Here is an 18,015-nt window from a genome sequence, read left to right as displayed (position 1 = left end):
GCTTGTGTGGTCACGATGTTCTGTGTTTATTTAGAGTCTGTTCGCTATCTGATTACGAAATTTACAGTCGTGTTCACGTTAATTTCCATTGTAAACACGATTATAAATACTCGCCTAGTTATACCAGAATGGAATTAAATCGGTATTTCCGTTTCCTTGAAACATATTAGTTTCAAGTCAAGATATTACATCTTGTCATACACTCTACAATCACCAGTTTTTTTTGTATTCATATAAAATACAATTACAATGTAATCCTGTTACAAGACTTTCAACATCACTTTATATTCAATTCATTCGTCATTCTCTTCAAACACCTCGCCATAGGTTTTTAATCGATTCTTCAATTCAGAATTCTCCATGTCCTGTTCAGCAAAACAAACGAGTAAATCTTCTTGCTCTTGCTCAATCTCTAGCCGTTTGGCACGCTCCTGATCTAGACTAAGCTGTAATTCGGTTATCGTGGTGGTGAGTTGATTCACTTGTGTGGAGTTATTGGATTCTGGCTGATTGAATTGTGCAAGCGTGGATTCAAGCTTTTTTATGTGTTCTTGCTGGGACGCTACTGTTTTTTCCAATGCTTCCAATGCTGCCTTGTGTTGAGCAATCTCATTTGCTGCTGCTTCATTGAACCCATTATGCATTGGCGAAGTCGAGTTATCACGTAAATGATTGGTATGGGTACTCGATTCATCAACGCCATGACGATGACCAGGGGGTGCGTCTTTGGGTAAAACAGTCGTCACGGATCGAATCATTAAATCTGTACATCACCAAATGGCAAACATGCTTTATATTAGCACACATTTTAAAAATACAAATCTAGGCTATTACATACCATAATGAGATTTAAAGAATTCAACAAAAGAGTGATCAAAGTAAATTTCTGGTCCATTCTTTGGATCCACAATCTCGTTCTTCTATAAAATAGACAAAAGGTTTGAGTGTATACATACGTTTTCAAATGGTTTCACTACATGTCACATTTACCTTGAGAATATGCAGAAATGAACTGTTGAATTGTTTAGATTCGCGAAGTCGTTCCAAACGACTTTGAAAAACATCAGATCCAATACGACTCATGACTAATCCTTGAATATTGGCCCTATTGGATTATTGTAGAATGGTTCAAAATCTCATTACATGACAAACCCATGGATAGATGTTGATATGGTGTAAAGTACCTTGAAAACACAGGCTCACTGTCGTCATTAAACTCATAACACAGACCAATGATAAAGGCAGCCAGTCCTTGTACAACAGCATTGACACCAGAAGATTGATTCACTTGCTCAACCAAAAACTGCATGTTGCTTCCTTCAGTCAAAAATTCCTTGACTGCTCTTGGACAATCATAAAGCCATTGGGCAAGCAAAGTCCATAGCCCAATTTGAACACGTAAATGCACACCATTACGACTAGCACAAAGAAGTGTATACATGCACTTGTGAAGCAATGAAATATGCTCCTCCCCTTCTTCAAATTTGATCAGTGCTGCAGTTTGTTTGGATTGTCGGTTATCTCGGATGAGGTGCTGGAATATCGAAGTAGCAAACCAAGATATAAACGAATCTTTTCGTGACTCGTCCAAATCAAGAATCGATGAAATAAGCAGAGATCCTGGCGACACGGGTAAATCTAACTCGTATATATTGCATTTGAAATGAACCGTCTGTCAGAAACTCAATCCGTATACAGCCAGTTCAAACATCACATACCCAATGCGTTACTGTTGGGATTGTCCGCTGGAGGTGGAACAAAAGTTGAAACCAATGCAAGTTGGCTATCAGGATTCTTGTATACATATGCCTAGAAACAAACATGCATCAATATTAAAACTGCATAATACTAAAAACAATCAATGCATGTATAGCATGCCTGGAAAATATAAGTAGCAGCAGCACGAATGGAAATATGATCACGACCCATAGCAACCAAAATAATACTGATTATACTTGGTCTTGGTGCACCTGGAGACTGTTTTTGGTTGGAAACGCCGACATGTTCAGGTCGAGTAACAACAGTAATGACTGATTTTCCAAAGGTTTCTTGATTGACCAAGTTTCCACGAATGGCATCAGCAACAGTGAAAAGAGCCTGTGCACGAACACGAGTGGGCACATGGAGTGCCATACCAAGTTGAAAAAGTGGAACAATAACATTGGCATGTCCCAATGCAGTCTGTAAAAAGCACCCAAAATAAAATTAAGTTGAACGCATCTTCAATTCCAAGACAGATCGAGTACCAATACCTGATTCATGGATGTATTGGGATTTTTTTCCGCCACAAGAATACAAACTAGTTCTAAAACAGAGTTGACATTGGCCATTTTTTGATCAGTCCATTCAGTCCGCTCATGTGTCAATGGGAGATCAGTAGCATTGTTATGATCATGCGAAAGCACTTTTGAAACTAAAAGCTTGCCAAGCTGTTTGATGCAGCTTGTTTCTCTAAATAGATTCTAGAATTTAAAAAAATCAGTTTAAATCAAGATCCAAACTGTATAAAAAGTTGTCAAAATAAATGATTTACCTGGTTGGATACATTGTGTCTCAATAAATTCTGCATCAATTGTAGACAGTCTTGTACAATAATTCCACCATCTGTTGCACCCTCATCCAAAATAATAGACAAGAGTCGTTCAAATGCGTTTTCAAACGCAATAATTTTTTGGATATCGGCATTGGACTGTGTGAGAGAAATCAAAAGCAATAAACCCTCTAAATTATGATTTGTACAAAGATTAGAGTTTGTGAAGTTATAAGAATCTGTATAGTTGATTTACCATTTCGAATAATTTCACGACGATCATCGAGAAGATCAATCAGTCTAAAGTATACAAACGTAGCAGTAGAATATCGAGTCAATATCAATGGAGTTGAGAGTGATAATCAAGCATAGATCTGGGATATTTACCTTGAAATTCCCATGGGACTTGTCAAAACACAGTCTTGCAAATGTGGGCCAGCATTGTGGAGCAAAGTAGTCAAAAACTGAACAGTGTCCAATCGAACATAAAAGTCGAGCTCGGCCAAAATATCCAACAACAGAGTGACATTTGCAGCATCCTAAGCCAACCAGTATTAAATATTGGCAAGCATTCATTGTTCATGAATCAAGTGAAACCCATTACCTTTGTGTATATTTCGGTAAACATAGTGCCAACATCATGACCATCATTATTTGCTGGATCTGTAGTTTTTGGAGTGGTTGCCTGAATTACAGCACAATGGTCGCCATTACAAAAAGTCAACACAGTATTGAAAAAGACGATACAATCCAACTGGTCTTACTTCCTGAGCACACAGAATATTGAGGGTTTCGAGAGTGGATTTGATGATCTCAACATCCATACGATCCGACTTGAGTACATTGATTAAAGCACTCATGGCTTTGGTACCAACATCCTAGACAGATTCACAATAGAATCCAGATAAAGTGAATGTAATATCAAGTAATGAGTTAGATTGACTAATCTGTTCATGTATAAACTGCACATGAAAAGTCTGTATGAGGTTCCAGTACTAAAATAAGTTCTTATTTCTTATGAAAATCCTGGCCAGAGTTCAAGACAGTTTGATGAAACCACTCACCAGCTGCCAGTCCCTAGCAAGACCTCTTAAAACCTGAACAGCAGCTCGTCGATCTTCGAGTAAAGTAGAGTTCATGACTCTATCACATAATTTATCGATAGTTTCCTGTGGTGATTGAGGTTGACCCTTTTGACCTTTTAGAGCAGAATATCCAGACATTAAAAAATCCATGATAATAGAAACTGAAGTTGATGACAGCGAAGGAAACTCACGCGAAGCTCAAATCACGACTTTGAATTCAACAATTTATTTCTTATTTTTCAAGACTTCTTTAAATGCCTTGACAACGCAAGTGACTCGCTCACACAATGGAGGAAGTGTCTTGATTTGTAAGTTTGGATATAACAGCAATCCTGACATTCTTTCAATGTATTCAACTGGAACAATATAATCTGTAAGTGGAGGAGAATCTTGAATAACTTGATTGGGAAGCACAAATGCTTGTGCAAATGTCTGATTCTTGACTGTTGCTACAATAACTATTTATTTCAAGTCAGCATTCAGTTGTACAAATTCATGATTTTATATATTACTTGCCTTTGAAAAAGTGTGTAGGCACTGCAGTGTTTCCTGGATCGCCTAATAATTGATACTTGACCCAATATTTTCCATCCTCATCTTGAGTAGGCAAGAATAATGGTCCTGTAGTAACAACCACTTGATCAAATGTCTTGGTTAACGATCTCACAAATCGTTCAACTTGTGCCCAATATCCTCGATTAAATCCTTTGGCTACTTGAGGTGAAATATTAGACACTAGAATTCAGTTGATAAAAGAAATGCTTTAGATGTACAAGATAAATACATTATTTAAATCAGATCGAGTAGACTCACATATAAATGTTTCATCAATCGCATTTTGAGATTCCTTGACATCTGCTGCAGGTGCCAAATGTCCTCTAAAATTCAACTTAGTATTAATGTTCTCATCCATGTATACAGACTATACATTATACCTATCAAATCCAGATCCAGCATAGTCGCTGAGCTTGGAACGAAACTGCTCAGGAACTGCCTTTTCCTCTTTGAATTTAGATTTGTTACGATCAGGACCATCAGATTCCTTATTTTCATCATTTGAAGAATCTATAAAAGTATCCCTTGTCAGATACTCGGAAACCCAATGAGCATTCCGAGTTGCTCTGTTATACGACAAGGCTGATGTCATAAGCCAGGGTTAGATGGTATTGAAGCTTGACTCAATAAACCAAGTGTGTTATTACCATACACATCTCGAGCAAAATAGTCTGCAGAAGGTCCTATAGGAATAATCCAGTAATATATAAAAATAAGTGGTCATCCTTGATAATCCACAATAGTTTATCAGGTTCAAAAACCTCTTGATGACATACCTGGATGTCCATATCTGTCCATTATAGTATTTATATTCTCCTTTACACCATACGATGGTTTGAACGTAGCATTCTTTTTAGATGCAACATCTACAGTGGAATGACCAGATGCACCTGTAGTGGTGTCGGATCTTCTAACTAACCAATACGATATTCCAGCACCAACCACTGCACTGGCAGCAAGCATTCCAGATAAACGCATAACCATGTTGAAACTTGAAGGGAAACAAACTGCAGTCCTTTCACTGTCAAGCTTTCTAACCAAGCATTGAGGTGTTGCTGATCATCACTGTCCAACACTAGTCAACATTTTATACAACACCTGCATTCATGCAACAACTCAAACCAATACAACAACTCAAACAATAATCACTACTATCAACTTAATCTCAATGCTAATATGAACTATTCCGATTAAAAATATGCTAGTCATGCATGGCTATGAAATGACTCGAGTAGGGTCCAATAATAGCAAACAATAGTTTAAACCTTTTAATTCATGGCGTTGTTAACATTGAACTACAAATTTATGCAATCGGTCAACATGAAATCTCGTTTGCCGCATAATTCAAAACGATGGTTGAGATTCAGTTGAAATGCAAGCTGTTTGAGACTGTCAATTGTCTGAAGTTGCGGGTCGTTTGTATACATTCTACTAGAATGATGTCAATTCAATAAAGCATCGAGTTTAGTCAAAACAGACTGCTCGACCCTTGCTTTACCTCCACGTGCTAAAATGCCAACTTATAACTACCCGTTAGAATACAATCAAACTTAGTACGCCTCAAAGCCATTGTAGGTATGAGGTAATCGTCCAATTCAACTCGTGCTATATTAGTGCACAAGATGAATCAAAGTGATATCGACTGGATAAAATATTGATTTAATCAACAAATTGTCAAGATCCCGGACTTGGTTTCCGCGTGTGTTAAAGTGCCCAATTATAAATTACCCGTTCAACTTGCTAGTAATCAAAAACGCCCAAAACTTACTATAAAATATCTAGACTACTTCGTGTAGTTTAAAACACAACACCATACAGTTCAAGTTGTATCAAGAAAATGTTTAGTCAGATTGTCACTGCACTGGTGTTGACACTTGTGTCGTCCGTTGCAATCGCTGCTCCTGCTACCGCTGACAAGAACAAGGCTCCTGCATTGCCCTTTCACTTTCCCAAATCTATGGGCGAACATCTTCCATTCAATGCCGAAAGCAACAGCCTTAGATCTTTCACGTCCGAAGAGTCTACCAAGATCGGTCTCAAGTATCTGATGACTAAACTGAATTTGTCCAGCGACAGCTTTAAAATCTACAACAACTTTACAGACCATGCAGGCATCACTCACGTGTATGGTGCACATGTCATCAAAGGCGCCCGTATCGCCAATCATCAAGCTGCTGTTCACGTTTATAAAGGTCAAGTTACATCTTACTCTGCTTCGTTTGGTACTAGCAGTCATTTCGCCAAAGAAAAGCTTTCAATTGCCGCTCCAAAAACACAGGTGTCTTTTGAACAGGCATCTGCTACGGCTGCCGCTCAATACGGTATCCCTGTCTATAAAAAATTCGCCAGTACTTTCGAGTACGTTGAACTGTCCGATGGAAAAGTTGTCTATGCTTTCAAGTTCCAGCTGCGTGATAACCCACTGACTCAATGGCTGCAAGTGTGGTCAGATGCTGCTACAGGTAAGGATTAAAATTGACAATCACCATTCAACACGTCTATTGTGTATGTGTTCTATCCCCAAACTAATGCCATGAATCTGACCTATTATTCAATATTCCATCATACAGGCAAAGTCGTTCAAGTTGTCGACTTTGGTTCCAAGGCCTCATACAAGGTGATTCCAGTTCCCAAAATTAATGCTGATGATGGATTCTCGCTTGTCAAAAATCCTGAATTCAAGGCATCTTCACCCAACGGATGGTCAGATGGAACTTCCACCAGCGGCAACAACATCAATGCTGTTTCATTCATTTCTGGTCGTGCTGCTGGCACTGGCAACAATGGCGTATTTGATTCCAATTTTAATGCCAATGCTGATCCTACTGATGCAGAAAATGTCCAAGCATCTGCGGTTAATCTTTTTTACATTGGCAATTTGATGCATGACATTACTTACCAATACGGTTTCACTGAAGCTGCTGGAAACTTCCAAAATGACAACTTTGGTAAAGGCGGTAGAGACGGTGATGCTGTCATTCTTACTGTGCAAAGTCAAGAAAAATTCAACAATGCCAACTTCTTTACTCCTTCTGACGGTCAGAATGGTGAGATGAACATGTTCATCTTTACAAAAACCAATCCACGCCGCGATGGTGGTCTCGACAACACTATTCCTTTGCACGAGTACGGACACGGTCTTTCAAGTCGTTTGACGGGTGGATCTGCCACGTCCCAGTGCTTGCGAACTCTTGAATCGGGTGGTATGGGTGAAGGCTGGTCCGACATAGTTGCTATGATTGTAACTGCCAAACAGGCCAACACACCTACTACTCCTATTGTCTTGGGCGACTATGTCACCAATAGACCCGAAGGTATTCGCTCGCATCCTTACTCTACCGACACAAATGTCAATCCCTTGACCTATGCCGATCTCCAAACACGCGATGAAGTCCACGATATTGGTGAAGTGTGGGCTACTGCTCTTTGGGAAGTCTACTGGAACTTGGTCACCAAGAGCGGATTCTCTGCTAATCTCCACGATGCCAAGAATGCGGCTGGTAACATTATTGCTCTGCAGAACGTGATTGGAGGCATGATGATCCAGCCATGCAATCCCACTTTCCTCGATGCTCGTGATGCCATCATTGCATCAGATGCTGCTCGCTACAACGGAGCCAACAAATGTGAGATCTGGAGAGGATTCTCCAAACGTGGTATGGGACCCAATGCAAGAAACCATCAAAATGACTTTTCCGTTCCTGCTGAATGCAAGGATGGTGCTGTTCCTTCTTCTCCTGCACCTGTACCTGCTCCCGCACCCATCCCTTCAAAGACCACCGCCAATCCCAATCCTAGAAAGACTACCAACCCAGGACCCAAAAGGACCGGCAGGCCAAAGCCTAAACGAACTGGCAGACCAAAGCCCAAAAGAACCGGCAGACCAAAGCCTAAACGAACTGGCAGACCAAAGCCCAAAAGAACTCGCAAGCCCAAAAGAACCAATAGACCAAGACCTGGAAGGCCCGAACCCGGACAATGCGATCCCAACAACATCTGCTGTCTCTTTATTGGAATCAACTGCTAAACCTATATTTTTATATTAGAAAGCTCTGTTGATTTACAGTCCATATATCTCTGTTTCATTTGATTAAAATAAACTACAACTACTTTCGTATAAACTATTTGGTGTTTGAATATCTACATATAACCGTATTTGTGTCAAATGAATCATTTTGATATCCATCATGCAGTGACTGTGTTATGCATTGCAATATACAATGGTTACTACACATTGACTGCAATTGCGTGTTTGATTATAACAACCATCATGACACACCATCAGACTATAATGTTGAATCTACACGTTGTGCACTCTTAGTAATCATACATTGCACGATCATCAAATTTGGACTCGGATTCATGCATTGCAATCGATATGTTGTGTTTGACTATCGATGTTGTCAATACAACTCTGTACATTTGTTGTGTTCTGAATCTCGAATACGATCGCAATCTAGTTCAACAACAATGGTTGTACATGTCAGTAATGCAACTGCTGTTTGCATGTCAATCACCAACAACAATACCGCTGTATTGTCAATCAGTCCACGACACTGTTATTTAGTGGTCCATTTATGTCAATACGACTGCAAGTTGTCGTTATATGACGTATTCTGAGCATGGTTTTGATATTGCACATCCAGTTCCATCACATTGTTGCTGACCCATCATTGTAACACTGTATGTCACTATAATCATAATCATGAACATGGACATGAGCATGTGGTTTCACGTATAATATTACAACCACGCATGTCGTTGGTCAAATCATCACTACTAGTGTATACTACAATACACTACAGTACATGTATGTTGGCATGTGGTGCACCAAGTTGGTTGCATTGCTACAATGTGGCATGTGTTGACCTGTTTGGATTACAGTTGTGCAACATATTGATACTGTACACATGTGATATTGGCCACCAACACCAACAAAGTGATCAGCGGTATTCGATCGTATCATCCAATTGATTATGCAATCACTGACTGCTGATACTTTAATTATGAATATTGTCCAATACTTCATGACACCATCTGATACATTCAGTGCACAGTAGCCGATTGGTGTAATATGATCAATTCGAGCATACTATTGAATCGATAATGACAATGACAATGCAAGGTGTTTATTGGACAAATGAGATTGAATACTTGCAAACCAAATGCAAATCAAGTATAAATTATTATACAGTACACACTGCACTACAGCATATTCTAAACAAGCTTATTGATAGCGTGATCCCAGTTATACAATGAAATTGAATTATCAGACAGTTTTTTAAATGCATTTATTTAAAATAAACTCGAATGATGATACGAAATGATTCTATGTGAGCAACCTGCACCCACATGGATATAGGCTGGCAGTGCTACAAGTTTGCTAACCAACTCCTGAATGGCGGCCATGATGATGACGCCAAAACTACTGAACAGTCTAGTTTCCAAACATTGATTTACTATACACTGTCAGTTTTGGTAGTTTAGGTTTCTTAATTTTGAGTTTAAGTTTCCAAGCTGATAAAGTGGATTGATTTTCTTGACGATTTGATTTTGACTGATGGATTTTAAAATAACTCTGTTTTGAACCATGAGATTTAGAAGTAGATTCGGATGGTTTTGGTTTTGGTTTTGGATTTGGCTCAGATACAGCGTTTATCGACATTTCCTTGAACGACTCGAGTTCCAAATTGTAACACACCCATGCTTTTGCTAGTTTCAGTCTCATTAGATTCCTTCTATCAAATGGAGTCATTCTACGTCCCGTTTGTATAGCTTCTTGTATTCTCTGTTTTGCCTCGGCATTCACCTTGTATGGATATGTATTTTCAGCTCCACTTGGAATATCCATACCTATCTTTTTCATCATTCTTTCGATCCTATCCAGTTTTTGCCGAGGTGTGAGAATAAACTGTTCGTTCTTTGAAACATAGCTTTCGGGAAGAGGATAGGGATCACTACATGTTGTGATATCAAATATATCATCAGACTGTTTGGACTGAGAGGATGACGGCGATTCATCAGACTGTTTGGACTGTTTGACAGAGTTGTCCAAATCATTAGGATCTACGGTTGATTGAGCTACATCATGGCTGGTTTCAGTAGACTGTTGTCCTGTTCCGGTTGAAGAACAATCGCCAGTGTATTTACATTTACGCTGCTTTATTCGAGCTAGAGATTCTTCTACCATTTTCCCATTGGACTGTTTGACAGAGTTGTCCAAATTATCAGAATTTGCAGTCGATTGAGTTATGACATGGTTGGTTTCAGTAGGTTGCTGTCCTGTTCCCGTTGAAGAGTAATCACCAGCATATCTAGATCTACGCTTCTGTGCTCGAGCTAGGCAATCTGCTACCATTTTTTCTCTGATCACAGCAGTTAATTCGCTGGAAGACGGACGATCAATAACTACCGCACTGACTGTTATCGACAATAGCGACAGCACAATAATCGATATAAATTTCATCTTGTTGACGAGAATGAATGTGATAAAGCTTGTTGATTAATAGGACAATTCTTGGTAATGAGCGGGTCGGTTGTGAATATGGACTATGCAACATATTTTTATTTAAATACTTTTATGGTGGCTAAATACATGATCAAGACATAAGGGTTATATGAGCTTATGCAGGGACAACTTGGCCGCTGTTCAAATACATATAACACACTATTCATGTGCAAGTTTTTTATATAACCCTTCAACCATTGAATAAAACGGGATTCGTAATCAAGGGCCGGTAGCCCTGATCCATTTACTAAAAAATATGCCAAGATCGATTGACATGATCAGTTAGTTTCAGGTTACGGTCAATATAAGGTAACGGTTTATCCACACAACAGCTGGCCAAATATTAGTGGTAAAATCCTTCAAACGGCTCTGCTTTGACACACTTGATCCAGTGATATGGCATTGTGCTACAATCCTGCTCAATGCAATACAGACTCAATGGTCATGTCAGTAGTGTCGGTATTTGATTGTCAGGCTACGATCAATACTCGATTGGTAAACCCAACAAAACTATCAATCAACAACACTTTGATGGAATTCTGCTGCATTGTCAGTTATCATGACATCGATATGTATGACAGTTGGTTTGTTTATGGATGTTGATTTGCAAAACATTGCTGGATTAAGCGGTGAGTTCAATCGCAATCAAGTGTTTGTAACTCGGTCACTGCATTTCATGTGGCATCAATAGTGTCAACATCCGACTCGATACTGTACACGACTGATTGTCAAAAACTCGACAATCGATTGTGGTTGTGGTGTCAAATGTGTATGAGTGCAGTGGTATGTTTGTGATGGTAGTCTGTATACTACACAATATGTCAGTATCTGAACAAGTTTGGAGTTTTCAGCTAGCAGATGTCTGCTCAACCCAATACTTGGTATAGCCATTCCAGATGTCTTGTATGGTATCTGTCGATTACCAACATCAACATCTGCACCATGCACCATATAGCAATATGTATTTGATGTTTGTATGATGTATACGTATATCCAGTTTGTGATCACAACTATAGGAATCTGATAATGTCCAGATGTGTGCACTGACGTATATACTGACATGACTGCAATCAAGAGTCTCGCAACGTTTACTTGGCAAACTGGATGCCTGTTTCGATTATACAAACCTGACATCAAACACATGTCTATTTTGGAACAAGATGTTGATTTGAATGTCCAGCAATATACAAAAATATACAAAAACAGCACGAATTGAATGTTAAAATCCAATTACTAACGATCTCGAGTAAATCTACAAAAACAAATACGACAGGTTTACAGTCTGATCATGTAAACAGAACGTTAACAAGTTGACCGTGTATAATAAACCGTTATTGTCATGACATGATTGATGACAGTTTGTACCCAATTTAATGGACGGCATTGTGTCAATTGAACCGTTGACTGAGTCACTGACACAATCGACTGGTATTTCTGCATTGTGTTGATTTGTGTATAAAACTGAACGAATGGCCACATTGCATCACAGTTCCAGTAGTCGGACATATTTTGGGCATGTTTAGTCTGTAACTGTCGATTATCAACCAAATGTTACAAGCAAACATTGAGTGATTGACATGCAAACAGCAGTTGCATTACTGATGTCATGATTGTTGTTGAACTAGATCACGATTGTATCTGAAATTTACACGCTAATTCATTATCCAATCTTGTCTGACATTATTATTGGCTTTAGTCACATTTGGTTTGTACAACTGCCATGATTTGTACTACCATTATCATGGTGTATCTGAACACCAAATACTCCAATATATCAATAATACCACAGTGTAAACAGTAATACAGTTGATCAGTATTGTGGCAAGACTTTTCATTCAAGTTTGTATTTGGAAATATTCGATGGTTTAATCACAACACACTGTTTGTAATGCGATTGTCATTGATCTCATCTCATTCCATTTCATTCCATCTGATTTATGATGATGTTTAGTAATCCATTACCATGTGTTGTAGTAAACTAGTTTGTTTATTGAACCAAATCTACAACGATCACATTCAGAATATTAATTTACAGTATTTCTAAATGCATGTTTGATAACAATCCAATTTTGTTACAAAAAACTGATCAAAACAATACTAAAATGGAACAACTCGTTTGTGTGTTTTACAACAATTCAAACATGAACAATTGTTGGCAATTGTTGAACATTCGCATGAATGAAATTGTCATCAAAATTCAACTTTACTAATTTTATCAAACATGAAGTTGGATGATAACATGAAAGAGTTGATTCAACACCTGGAAGATTTAAAACTATTAACAACGGATGCTCAACTATACAAGGCTGATGAAATATGGGACAGACTGCTTGTATTGCTACTGGAGTTGGACAAACAGAATTACAGTAAGTTTAATAGCCATTGTATTATTGATGAATTCAAACTGTTGTTGACTTTGTGTTGGTTTGAAATGGCAGAGTCTACAGATCTAGTGCATTGTTTACAGAGTATTGAACTGCAAGATATCATAACCAAGTATTTGGAGTATAATCGACCCAGTTTACAGGTATTCATATATTGTAACAATAATGGATTGTTCATGACTAAACTAATCAACATGTGTTGTGTAGATCAAAGTAATGGAGTTTACTACAGTATTTGCGAATATGGTATACAGTGATGATCGGTTCAAAGTATCACATCGACTAAGCAACCAACTCTCACAATGCATGCAATCACCAAGCCGTCAAGTCAAAATGATGGCAAGTCATGATTGATATTGATCAAATGATTGAAATCCAACTCATCTAGTGTCAATATGCATATAGGCGATAAACATATGTGCAGAGTTGTACAAGTATAGATACTGGAGTGAAGAGTGTAAATTTGACATCAAGCCAATGGTTGAGATTATTGTTCACGAGTCTGATCAACAAGTGCTCAGATTGGCAATTGACCTGTTCTCGACCATTTGTCATGATATTGACGATGGAAATGTATGTTTACAATGATATAATATTGGATCAGTTTGTACAGTGTCTTGTCATGTTGATCTGATTGTATATTTGACATTGAACAATATCATTAGTTTGGCATCGTGTTGTCAAGACTCGTTTCACGACTGGAGTCATCCAGTGGTTCAGTTGCTGTTGGTTTTATCGAAAATCTTCAAACCATGTATTGGAAGATTCATCGTCATGACCCAGTAAAAGCAGCGGAGTGTGGCATCATTCCAGCACTGGTCAATACGCTCAGGTATGTGATGTTATGCATGAATGTGTGTCCAGTCATCACGATTGGTAAATTTGACATGGTTGGATTGACATGACATGAATACAGGAGTGCCGATCAAGAAGTGATTAGTCAAAGTATTGATACTATTCAGAGTTTATACGACCATGAAGATTGTGAAGTGATTTCAGCCGAGTTGATGAGGCTGGATTTGATTCAAACACTGAACGACTTGTGTATCAAACACAGCGACAACTTTGAACTAAAAACACGCATGATCAAGATAGCTGGAACAATTGCATCCAAAATGCGCGACTTTCCTGTATCACTTGTACGATCGTTGGTTTTTGAGCAATTGACGATATCAATGTGTGATGTCGATATAGATGACTTTTTGTACATATGTTTGATAATGTCAGCGACATGATTGAGAAATCTACAAACAAGGCCGAGGTGATCAAGGTGTTTCAAGATTATGGAATTGTAAAGCAACTCAACACTATTATTTCACGCAGAGATATGGATTTGTGTGATTATAATGGTATTGTAAAACTAATCAGGACACTTGTTGATTTTGCCGACAATCATCCCGACAGTTCAATACGTACCGAGTTGGATCAAGGCGGGATATTTGAAAATCTAACGGTTATTGTACAATCGGACACTGCTGAATACAGAGACAAAATGGTTGCTGGCCGGATCATTGAAACGTGTTTCCAGTATCTGGTTTACACTGCTAGATCGGATATTCAGCCATACAACGACAATGCCGAAATTGATATGAAATCTGGAATGGCTGGGTATACACATGGACAGGCACGCACACTTGTAGAAATGCGGTATATCCAGTATCTGCAATCTATACTTTGCAAACCCATGTGCTGGATCGATATCACAAACCAGCATATTGTGGAGCAATGGAGGGCTGACTCACTCGATCAGAATATATCACCATCAACATTTAATCTTGCATTGGAACAACTTGGGGTTTTTGTCAAGCAGCTTGTTTGTAGTGGCAGTGATGGATTGGGCACAATTGTACCAGGACCTGTTGAACTGACGTATATACTGGACAATGGCATACCTGACAATGTATACACGCGATTGATGACAAATGTATCGGATATTGAACATGGATCAAATCACAACACTGGTCAAATGGTGCACAATCTGATTGATGCATCAATGTACAGTGTTGTATATGGACAAACGATGATTGCACCACTGAGTATACGACTCAAATACACCACAATGGTACCATGCGATATATTGTTATCGACTCGACTTGTTTCAGATGTGTCTATGATTGAAGGCAATCCCGAGTTTATATCATGCAGGTTCCAATGTCTTCCGAGTGAATTCCGTGTCGAACAGGATGGCAGTGTGACCATCAACTCATACATCAACAATCTGAATCCGATATGGCATCGAGACATGTACAAATGCATTGCCAAAATATTCAAATGTTTTGTCCCAATGTTTGAAAGTCTGTTCAGAACGATGGATCCAATGTTCAAGTATATTGATATTCGCAATGGCACAAAGGGATATGAGCCACCAAGCCAATCAGATCGTGGTGGTATGGAACCGGATACTCAAGTCATTCGTCCCGTGTATGTACCAACACTTCCGGAACATTTCCAATCCAAATATGAATCAGCAAAGCCAGTGTCACTGCATGGTCGTAATCTACAAGTCATTGTCAAACTCACCAACATTCAATTGACACCATCCAAACCTAAATACGACGAGGGAAACTGGCACAATGAAGGTCCAATTAACGAATCGATTGTTGCAACTGGACTGTATTATTACGACGTGGAAAATATCACCACACCCAAACTCGATTACCGCGTGGCTGTTGATCGGTTTGATCAAGTAGCATCTGGTATGTATTGGAAAGATGTGTATGACATTATTGATCGAGAATCACCACGCAGTCAGTATATAGGATCGCTTGAGTTACCAAATGGTCGATGTGTGTAGTTTATCCCAATCGATATCAACACAAGGAACAATCATTTGAACTTGCAGATCCAACTCAACCAGGACATTGCAAGATTCTGACATTTTTTGTAGTGAATCCATCTCGTCGGATTGTTTCGACTGCGCATGTGGCTCCGCAACAACCACAATGGTACAACTCGAGTCTTGACAAGACACCCATACCACCTGAACTGTGGAATGATATCACGCAGTATATTCAAGGTGTTCAATCACCAGATGAAGCCAAACACTATCGAGATGAATTGACAAGTGACCGAACTCAAATCACAGCAGCATACAACAAATACAGATATGAGCGGAAGTATAATCTTGATCATTGATAATTGATTGTGAGGTTGTGATTTTACAACAATGAGTTGTGATGGTTTGATATGAACATGATGACTCGGACTCTATTCAGTCGGATCAACTCGACTACAATTGGTCGTGTATATTATGATTGACACGATCAATTGTAGTTGAACTCGAATACAGATTGACTGTTGAATCACAATGCGTGGTATCAGCAACATGATGTGCTATATAGTGGAATGTATACGCTAATATGACATGTGTCATGTAGTGTATATTCGATCAATATGGGTATTAGCAATCAACAAGTCATACGATGTTTGTGTTCGAGTGATGCAATGGAATGAAATGAAATGAGTGCATCAATCCAGAATACGAGTCAACCATGACATATGATCATGATGTGTGGTTGATACAACTATATAGTGACAATCGATATTGATATAGTAACACACAACATGCAATGCCAACACAACAGTTGCAAGTCAATGATCATCAATATGACATTGTGGTTGCAACATGAACTGCATTGGATTGATTCAGTTGATTGATTGAATTACTGGACAATATGTAGTGATGACTGATCGTGTCGAGTTGAATGGAAAACATCACCAAACCACATGTTTGAATCATGACAACCACAACACATATTGATGACCATCCAACAACTGAATATCAGCTCAGTTGCATATAGCCTTGTTTGAGCATGCATTTGTTCATATTTCAGCTCACTGACCCTTTTTAGGGCGGATAAGGGTGTAGTACACAATAAGCTATACGATACTCGAATGTATAGTCAAGCAGCGGTCCAACCAATACTGCGGTTGTTATATAAATGGATATCCCTTCAAAGTTGGATATTAATGTCAAATCAACACCAACCCTGGCAACACAAATCCCTAAAACGGTCATCCAATATGCTTTTAATATTATCCATCCAATAGTGGATATAAATACAGTCCAGCCTTGCTTGTTGAATACCAATAATTACAACGTGTTTGATCAATACAATGAAACTCGCAGTCACAGTATTGGCATCAATCTTGTTTGCTTGCTCGGTCACTACAGCCAAACCAGTCAATCCCAGTGCAACTACAAGTGCAACTACAAGTGCTGAAGCTAGTACTTCGACCGTCATCCCAACTGCAACTGAAAGTGACGAATCTAAGCATCGTGTATTTTCTTATGAAGGATCTGAATTTTCAGTTGATCTTAGTAAACTCTCAAAGGATGATGTGAAGTTGATCCAAGAATATCTAGAAAAGGATCAAAAACGTGAAAAGGCAAAGAAAGCGTGCGACTCGGCCAAATCTGAAGAGCTCAATCAAGAAGAATTGTTAAAACGCCTAAGTGGAAAGAATTACAAACTGTCACTAAAATATTCGAACAGGAATGATCCAGTGTATCAAGAAAAGAAAAGAGAAATTAAACAGAAGCTTAATGAAGAGAACGAAAAATTATTCAGCCTTCAACAAAAGCGTCTGAAACTCGATAAAAATCTTTATCACGCTGGCTTGTTGCTTCATATGGCCAGAAAAGAACTTGCAGATCTCCTGTTCCAAAATGGTCCAAGTACAGCATCACTTTATTCTCGAATCAAATTTCTGAAATCAAATCCCAGTTTTGTTGAAGATATTTACCAATCTCTTATTCTCCAACTAAACAAACAGTCGGGATCGGAGTAAGCCTCTACTAGTGGAACCCAGAACAAATCAAAACATCATAAAAGTCCATCATCATCAAGCAAAACGTCTACAGACCAACCCACTCAAACATCATCCAGTACACAAAAAGCTTCCAAATCTTCCAAATCCCATTCTTGATTTTCTCGTTTATGGAAAACTTCC

The 18,015-nt window shown here is 38.7% G+C and overlaps 6 protein-coding genes across 6 annotated transcripts; 3 read left to right on the top strand and 3 right to left on the bottom strand.

Moving 5' to 3' along the window:
• Positions 1 to 278: 278 nt before the first annotated feature.
• Positions 279 to 3,765, bottom strand: BATDEDRAFT_36121 (uncharacterized protein; the record flags this gene model as incomplete). The annotated part of the gene is made up of 13 exons (XM_006682173.1): positions 279 to 763; positions 839 to 920; positions 991 to 1,105; positions 1,185 to 1,638; positions 1,719 to 1,809; positions 1,879 to 2,181; positions 2,253 to 2,462; positions 2,534 to 2,721; positions 2,787 to 2,830; positions 2,918 to 3,069; positions 3,135 to 3,215; positions 3,295 to 3,408; positions 3,595 to 3,765. The coding sequence occupies 13 exons, from the start codon at positions 3,763 to 3,765 to the stop codon at positions 294 to 296; spliced, it is 2,475 nt and encodes an 824-aa protein (XP_006682236.1). The 3' UTR covers positions 279 to 293.
• Positions 3,766 to 3,840: 75 nt separating this feature from the next.
• Positions 3,841 to 4,762, bottom strand: BATDEDRAFT_30800 (uncharacterized protein; the record flags this gene model as incomplete). The annotated part of the gene is made up of 5 exons (XM_006682153.1): positions 3,841 to 4,064; positions 4,128 to 4,152; positions 4,193 to 4,350; positions 4,429 to 4,493; positions 4,551 to 4,762. The coding sequence occupies 5 exons, from the start codon at positions 4,760 to 4,762 to the stop codon at positions 3,841 to 3,843; spliced, it is 684 nt and encodes a 227-aa protein (XP_006682216.1).
• A 1,225-nt stretch (positions 4,763 to 5,987) lies between these two features.
• On the top strand, positions 5,988 to 8,197 carry BATDEDRAFT_36120 (uncharacterized protein; the record flags this gene model as incomplete). Its single annotated transcript, XM_006682172.1, has 2 exons — positions 5,988 to 6,632; positions 6,741 to 8,197. Exons 1-2 carry the CDS (start codon positions 6,008 to 6,010, stop codon positions 8,195 to 8,197), a joined length of 2,082 nt encoding a protein of 693 aa, XP_006682235.1. The 5' UTR covers positions 5,988 to 6,007.
• Positions 8,198 to 9,607: 1,410 nt separating this feature from the next.
• BATDEDRAFT_27950 (uncharacterized protein) lies at positions 9,608 to 11,740 on the bottom strand (the record flags this gene model as incomplete). Its single annotated transcript, XM_006682143.1, has 2 exons — positions 9,608 to 10,590; positions 11,557 to 11,740. 2 exons carry the CDS (start codon positions 11,738 to 11,740, stop codon positions 9,608 to 9,610), a joined length of 1,167 nt encoding a protein of 388 aa, XP_006682206.1.
• Positions 11,741 to 13,539: 1,799 nt separating this feature from the next.
• Positions 13,540 to 16,197, top strand: BATDEDRAFT_91972 (uncharacterized protein; the record flags this gene model as incomplete). The annotated part of the gene is made up of 5 exons (XM_006682267.1): positions 13,540 to 13,635; positions 13,728 to 13,894; positions 13,979 to 14,209; positions 14,290 to 15,758; positions 15,857 to 16,197. 5 exons carry the CDS (start codon positions 13,540 to 13,542, stop codon positions 16,195 to 16,197), a joined length of 2,304 nt encoding a protein of 767 aa, XP_006682330.1.
• Positions 16,198 to 17,178: 981 nt separating this feature from the next.
• On the top strand, positions 17,179 to 17,853 carry BATDEDRAFT_91973 (uncharacterized protein; the record flags this gene model as incomplete). The annotated part of the gene is made up of 1 exon (XM_006682266.1): positions 17,179 to 17,853. The coding sequence occupies one exon, from the start codon at positions 17,179 to 17,181 to the stop codon at positions 17,851 to 17,853; it is 675 nt and encodes a 224-aa protein (XP_006682329.1).
• Between the last annotated feature and the right edge of the window lie 162 nt (positions 17,854 to 18,015).

Source organism: Batrachochytrium dendrobatidis (assembly GCF_000203795.2).
Source record: "Batrachochytrium dendrobatidis JAM81 unplaced genomic scaffold BATDEscaffold_15, whole genome shotgun sequence".
NCBI classification, from domain to species: domain Eukaryota; kingdom Fungi; phylum Chytridiomycota; class Chytridiomycetes; order Rhizophydiales; genus Batrachochytrium; species Batrachochytrium dendrobatidis.
Note: the sequence above shows the minus strand (reverse complement) of the source record. Positions and strands in the feature narration are given on the sequence as shown.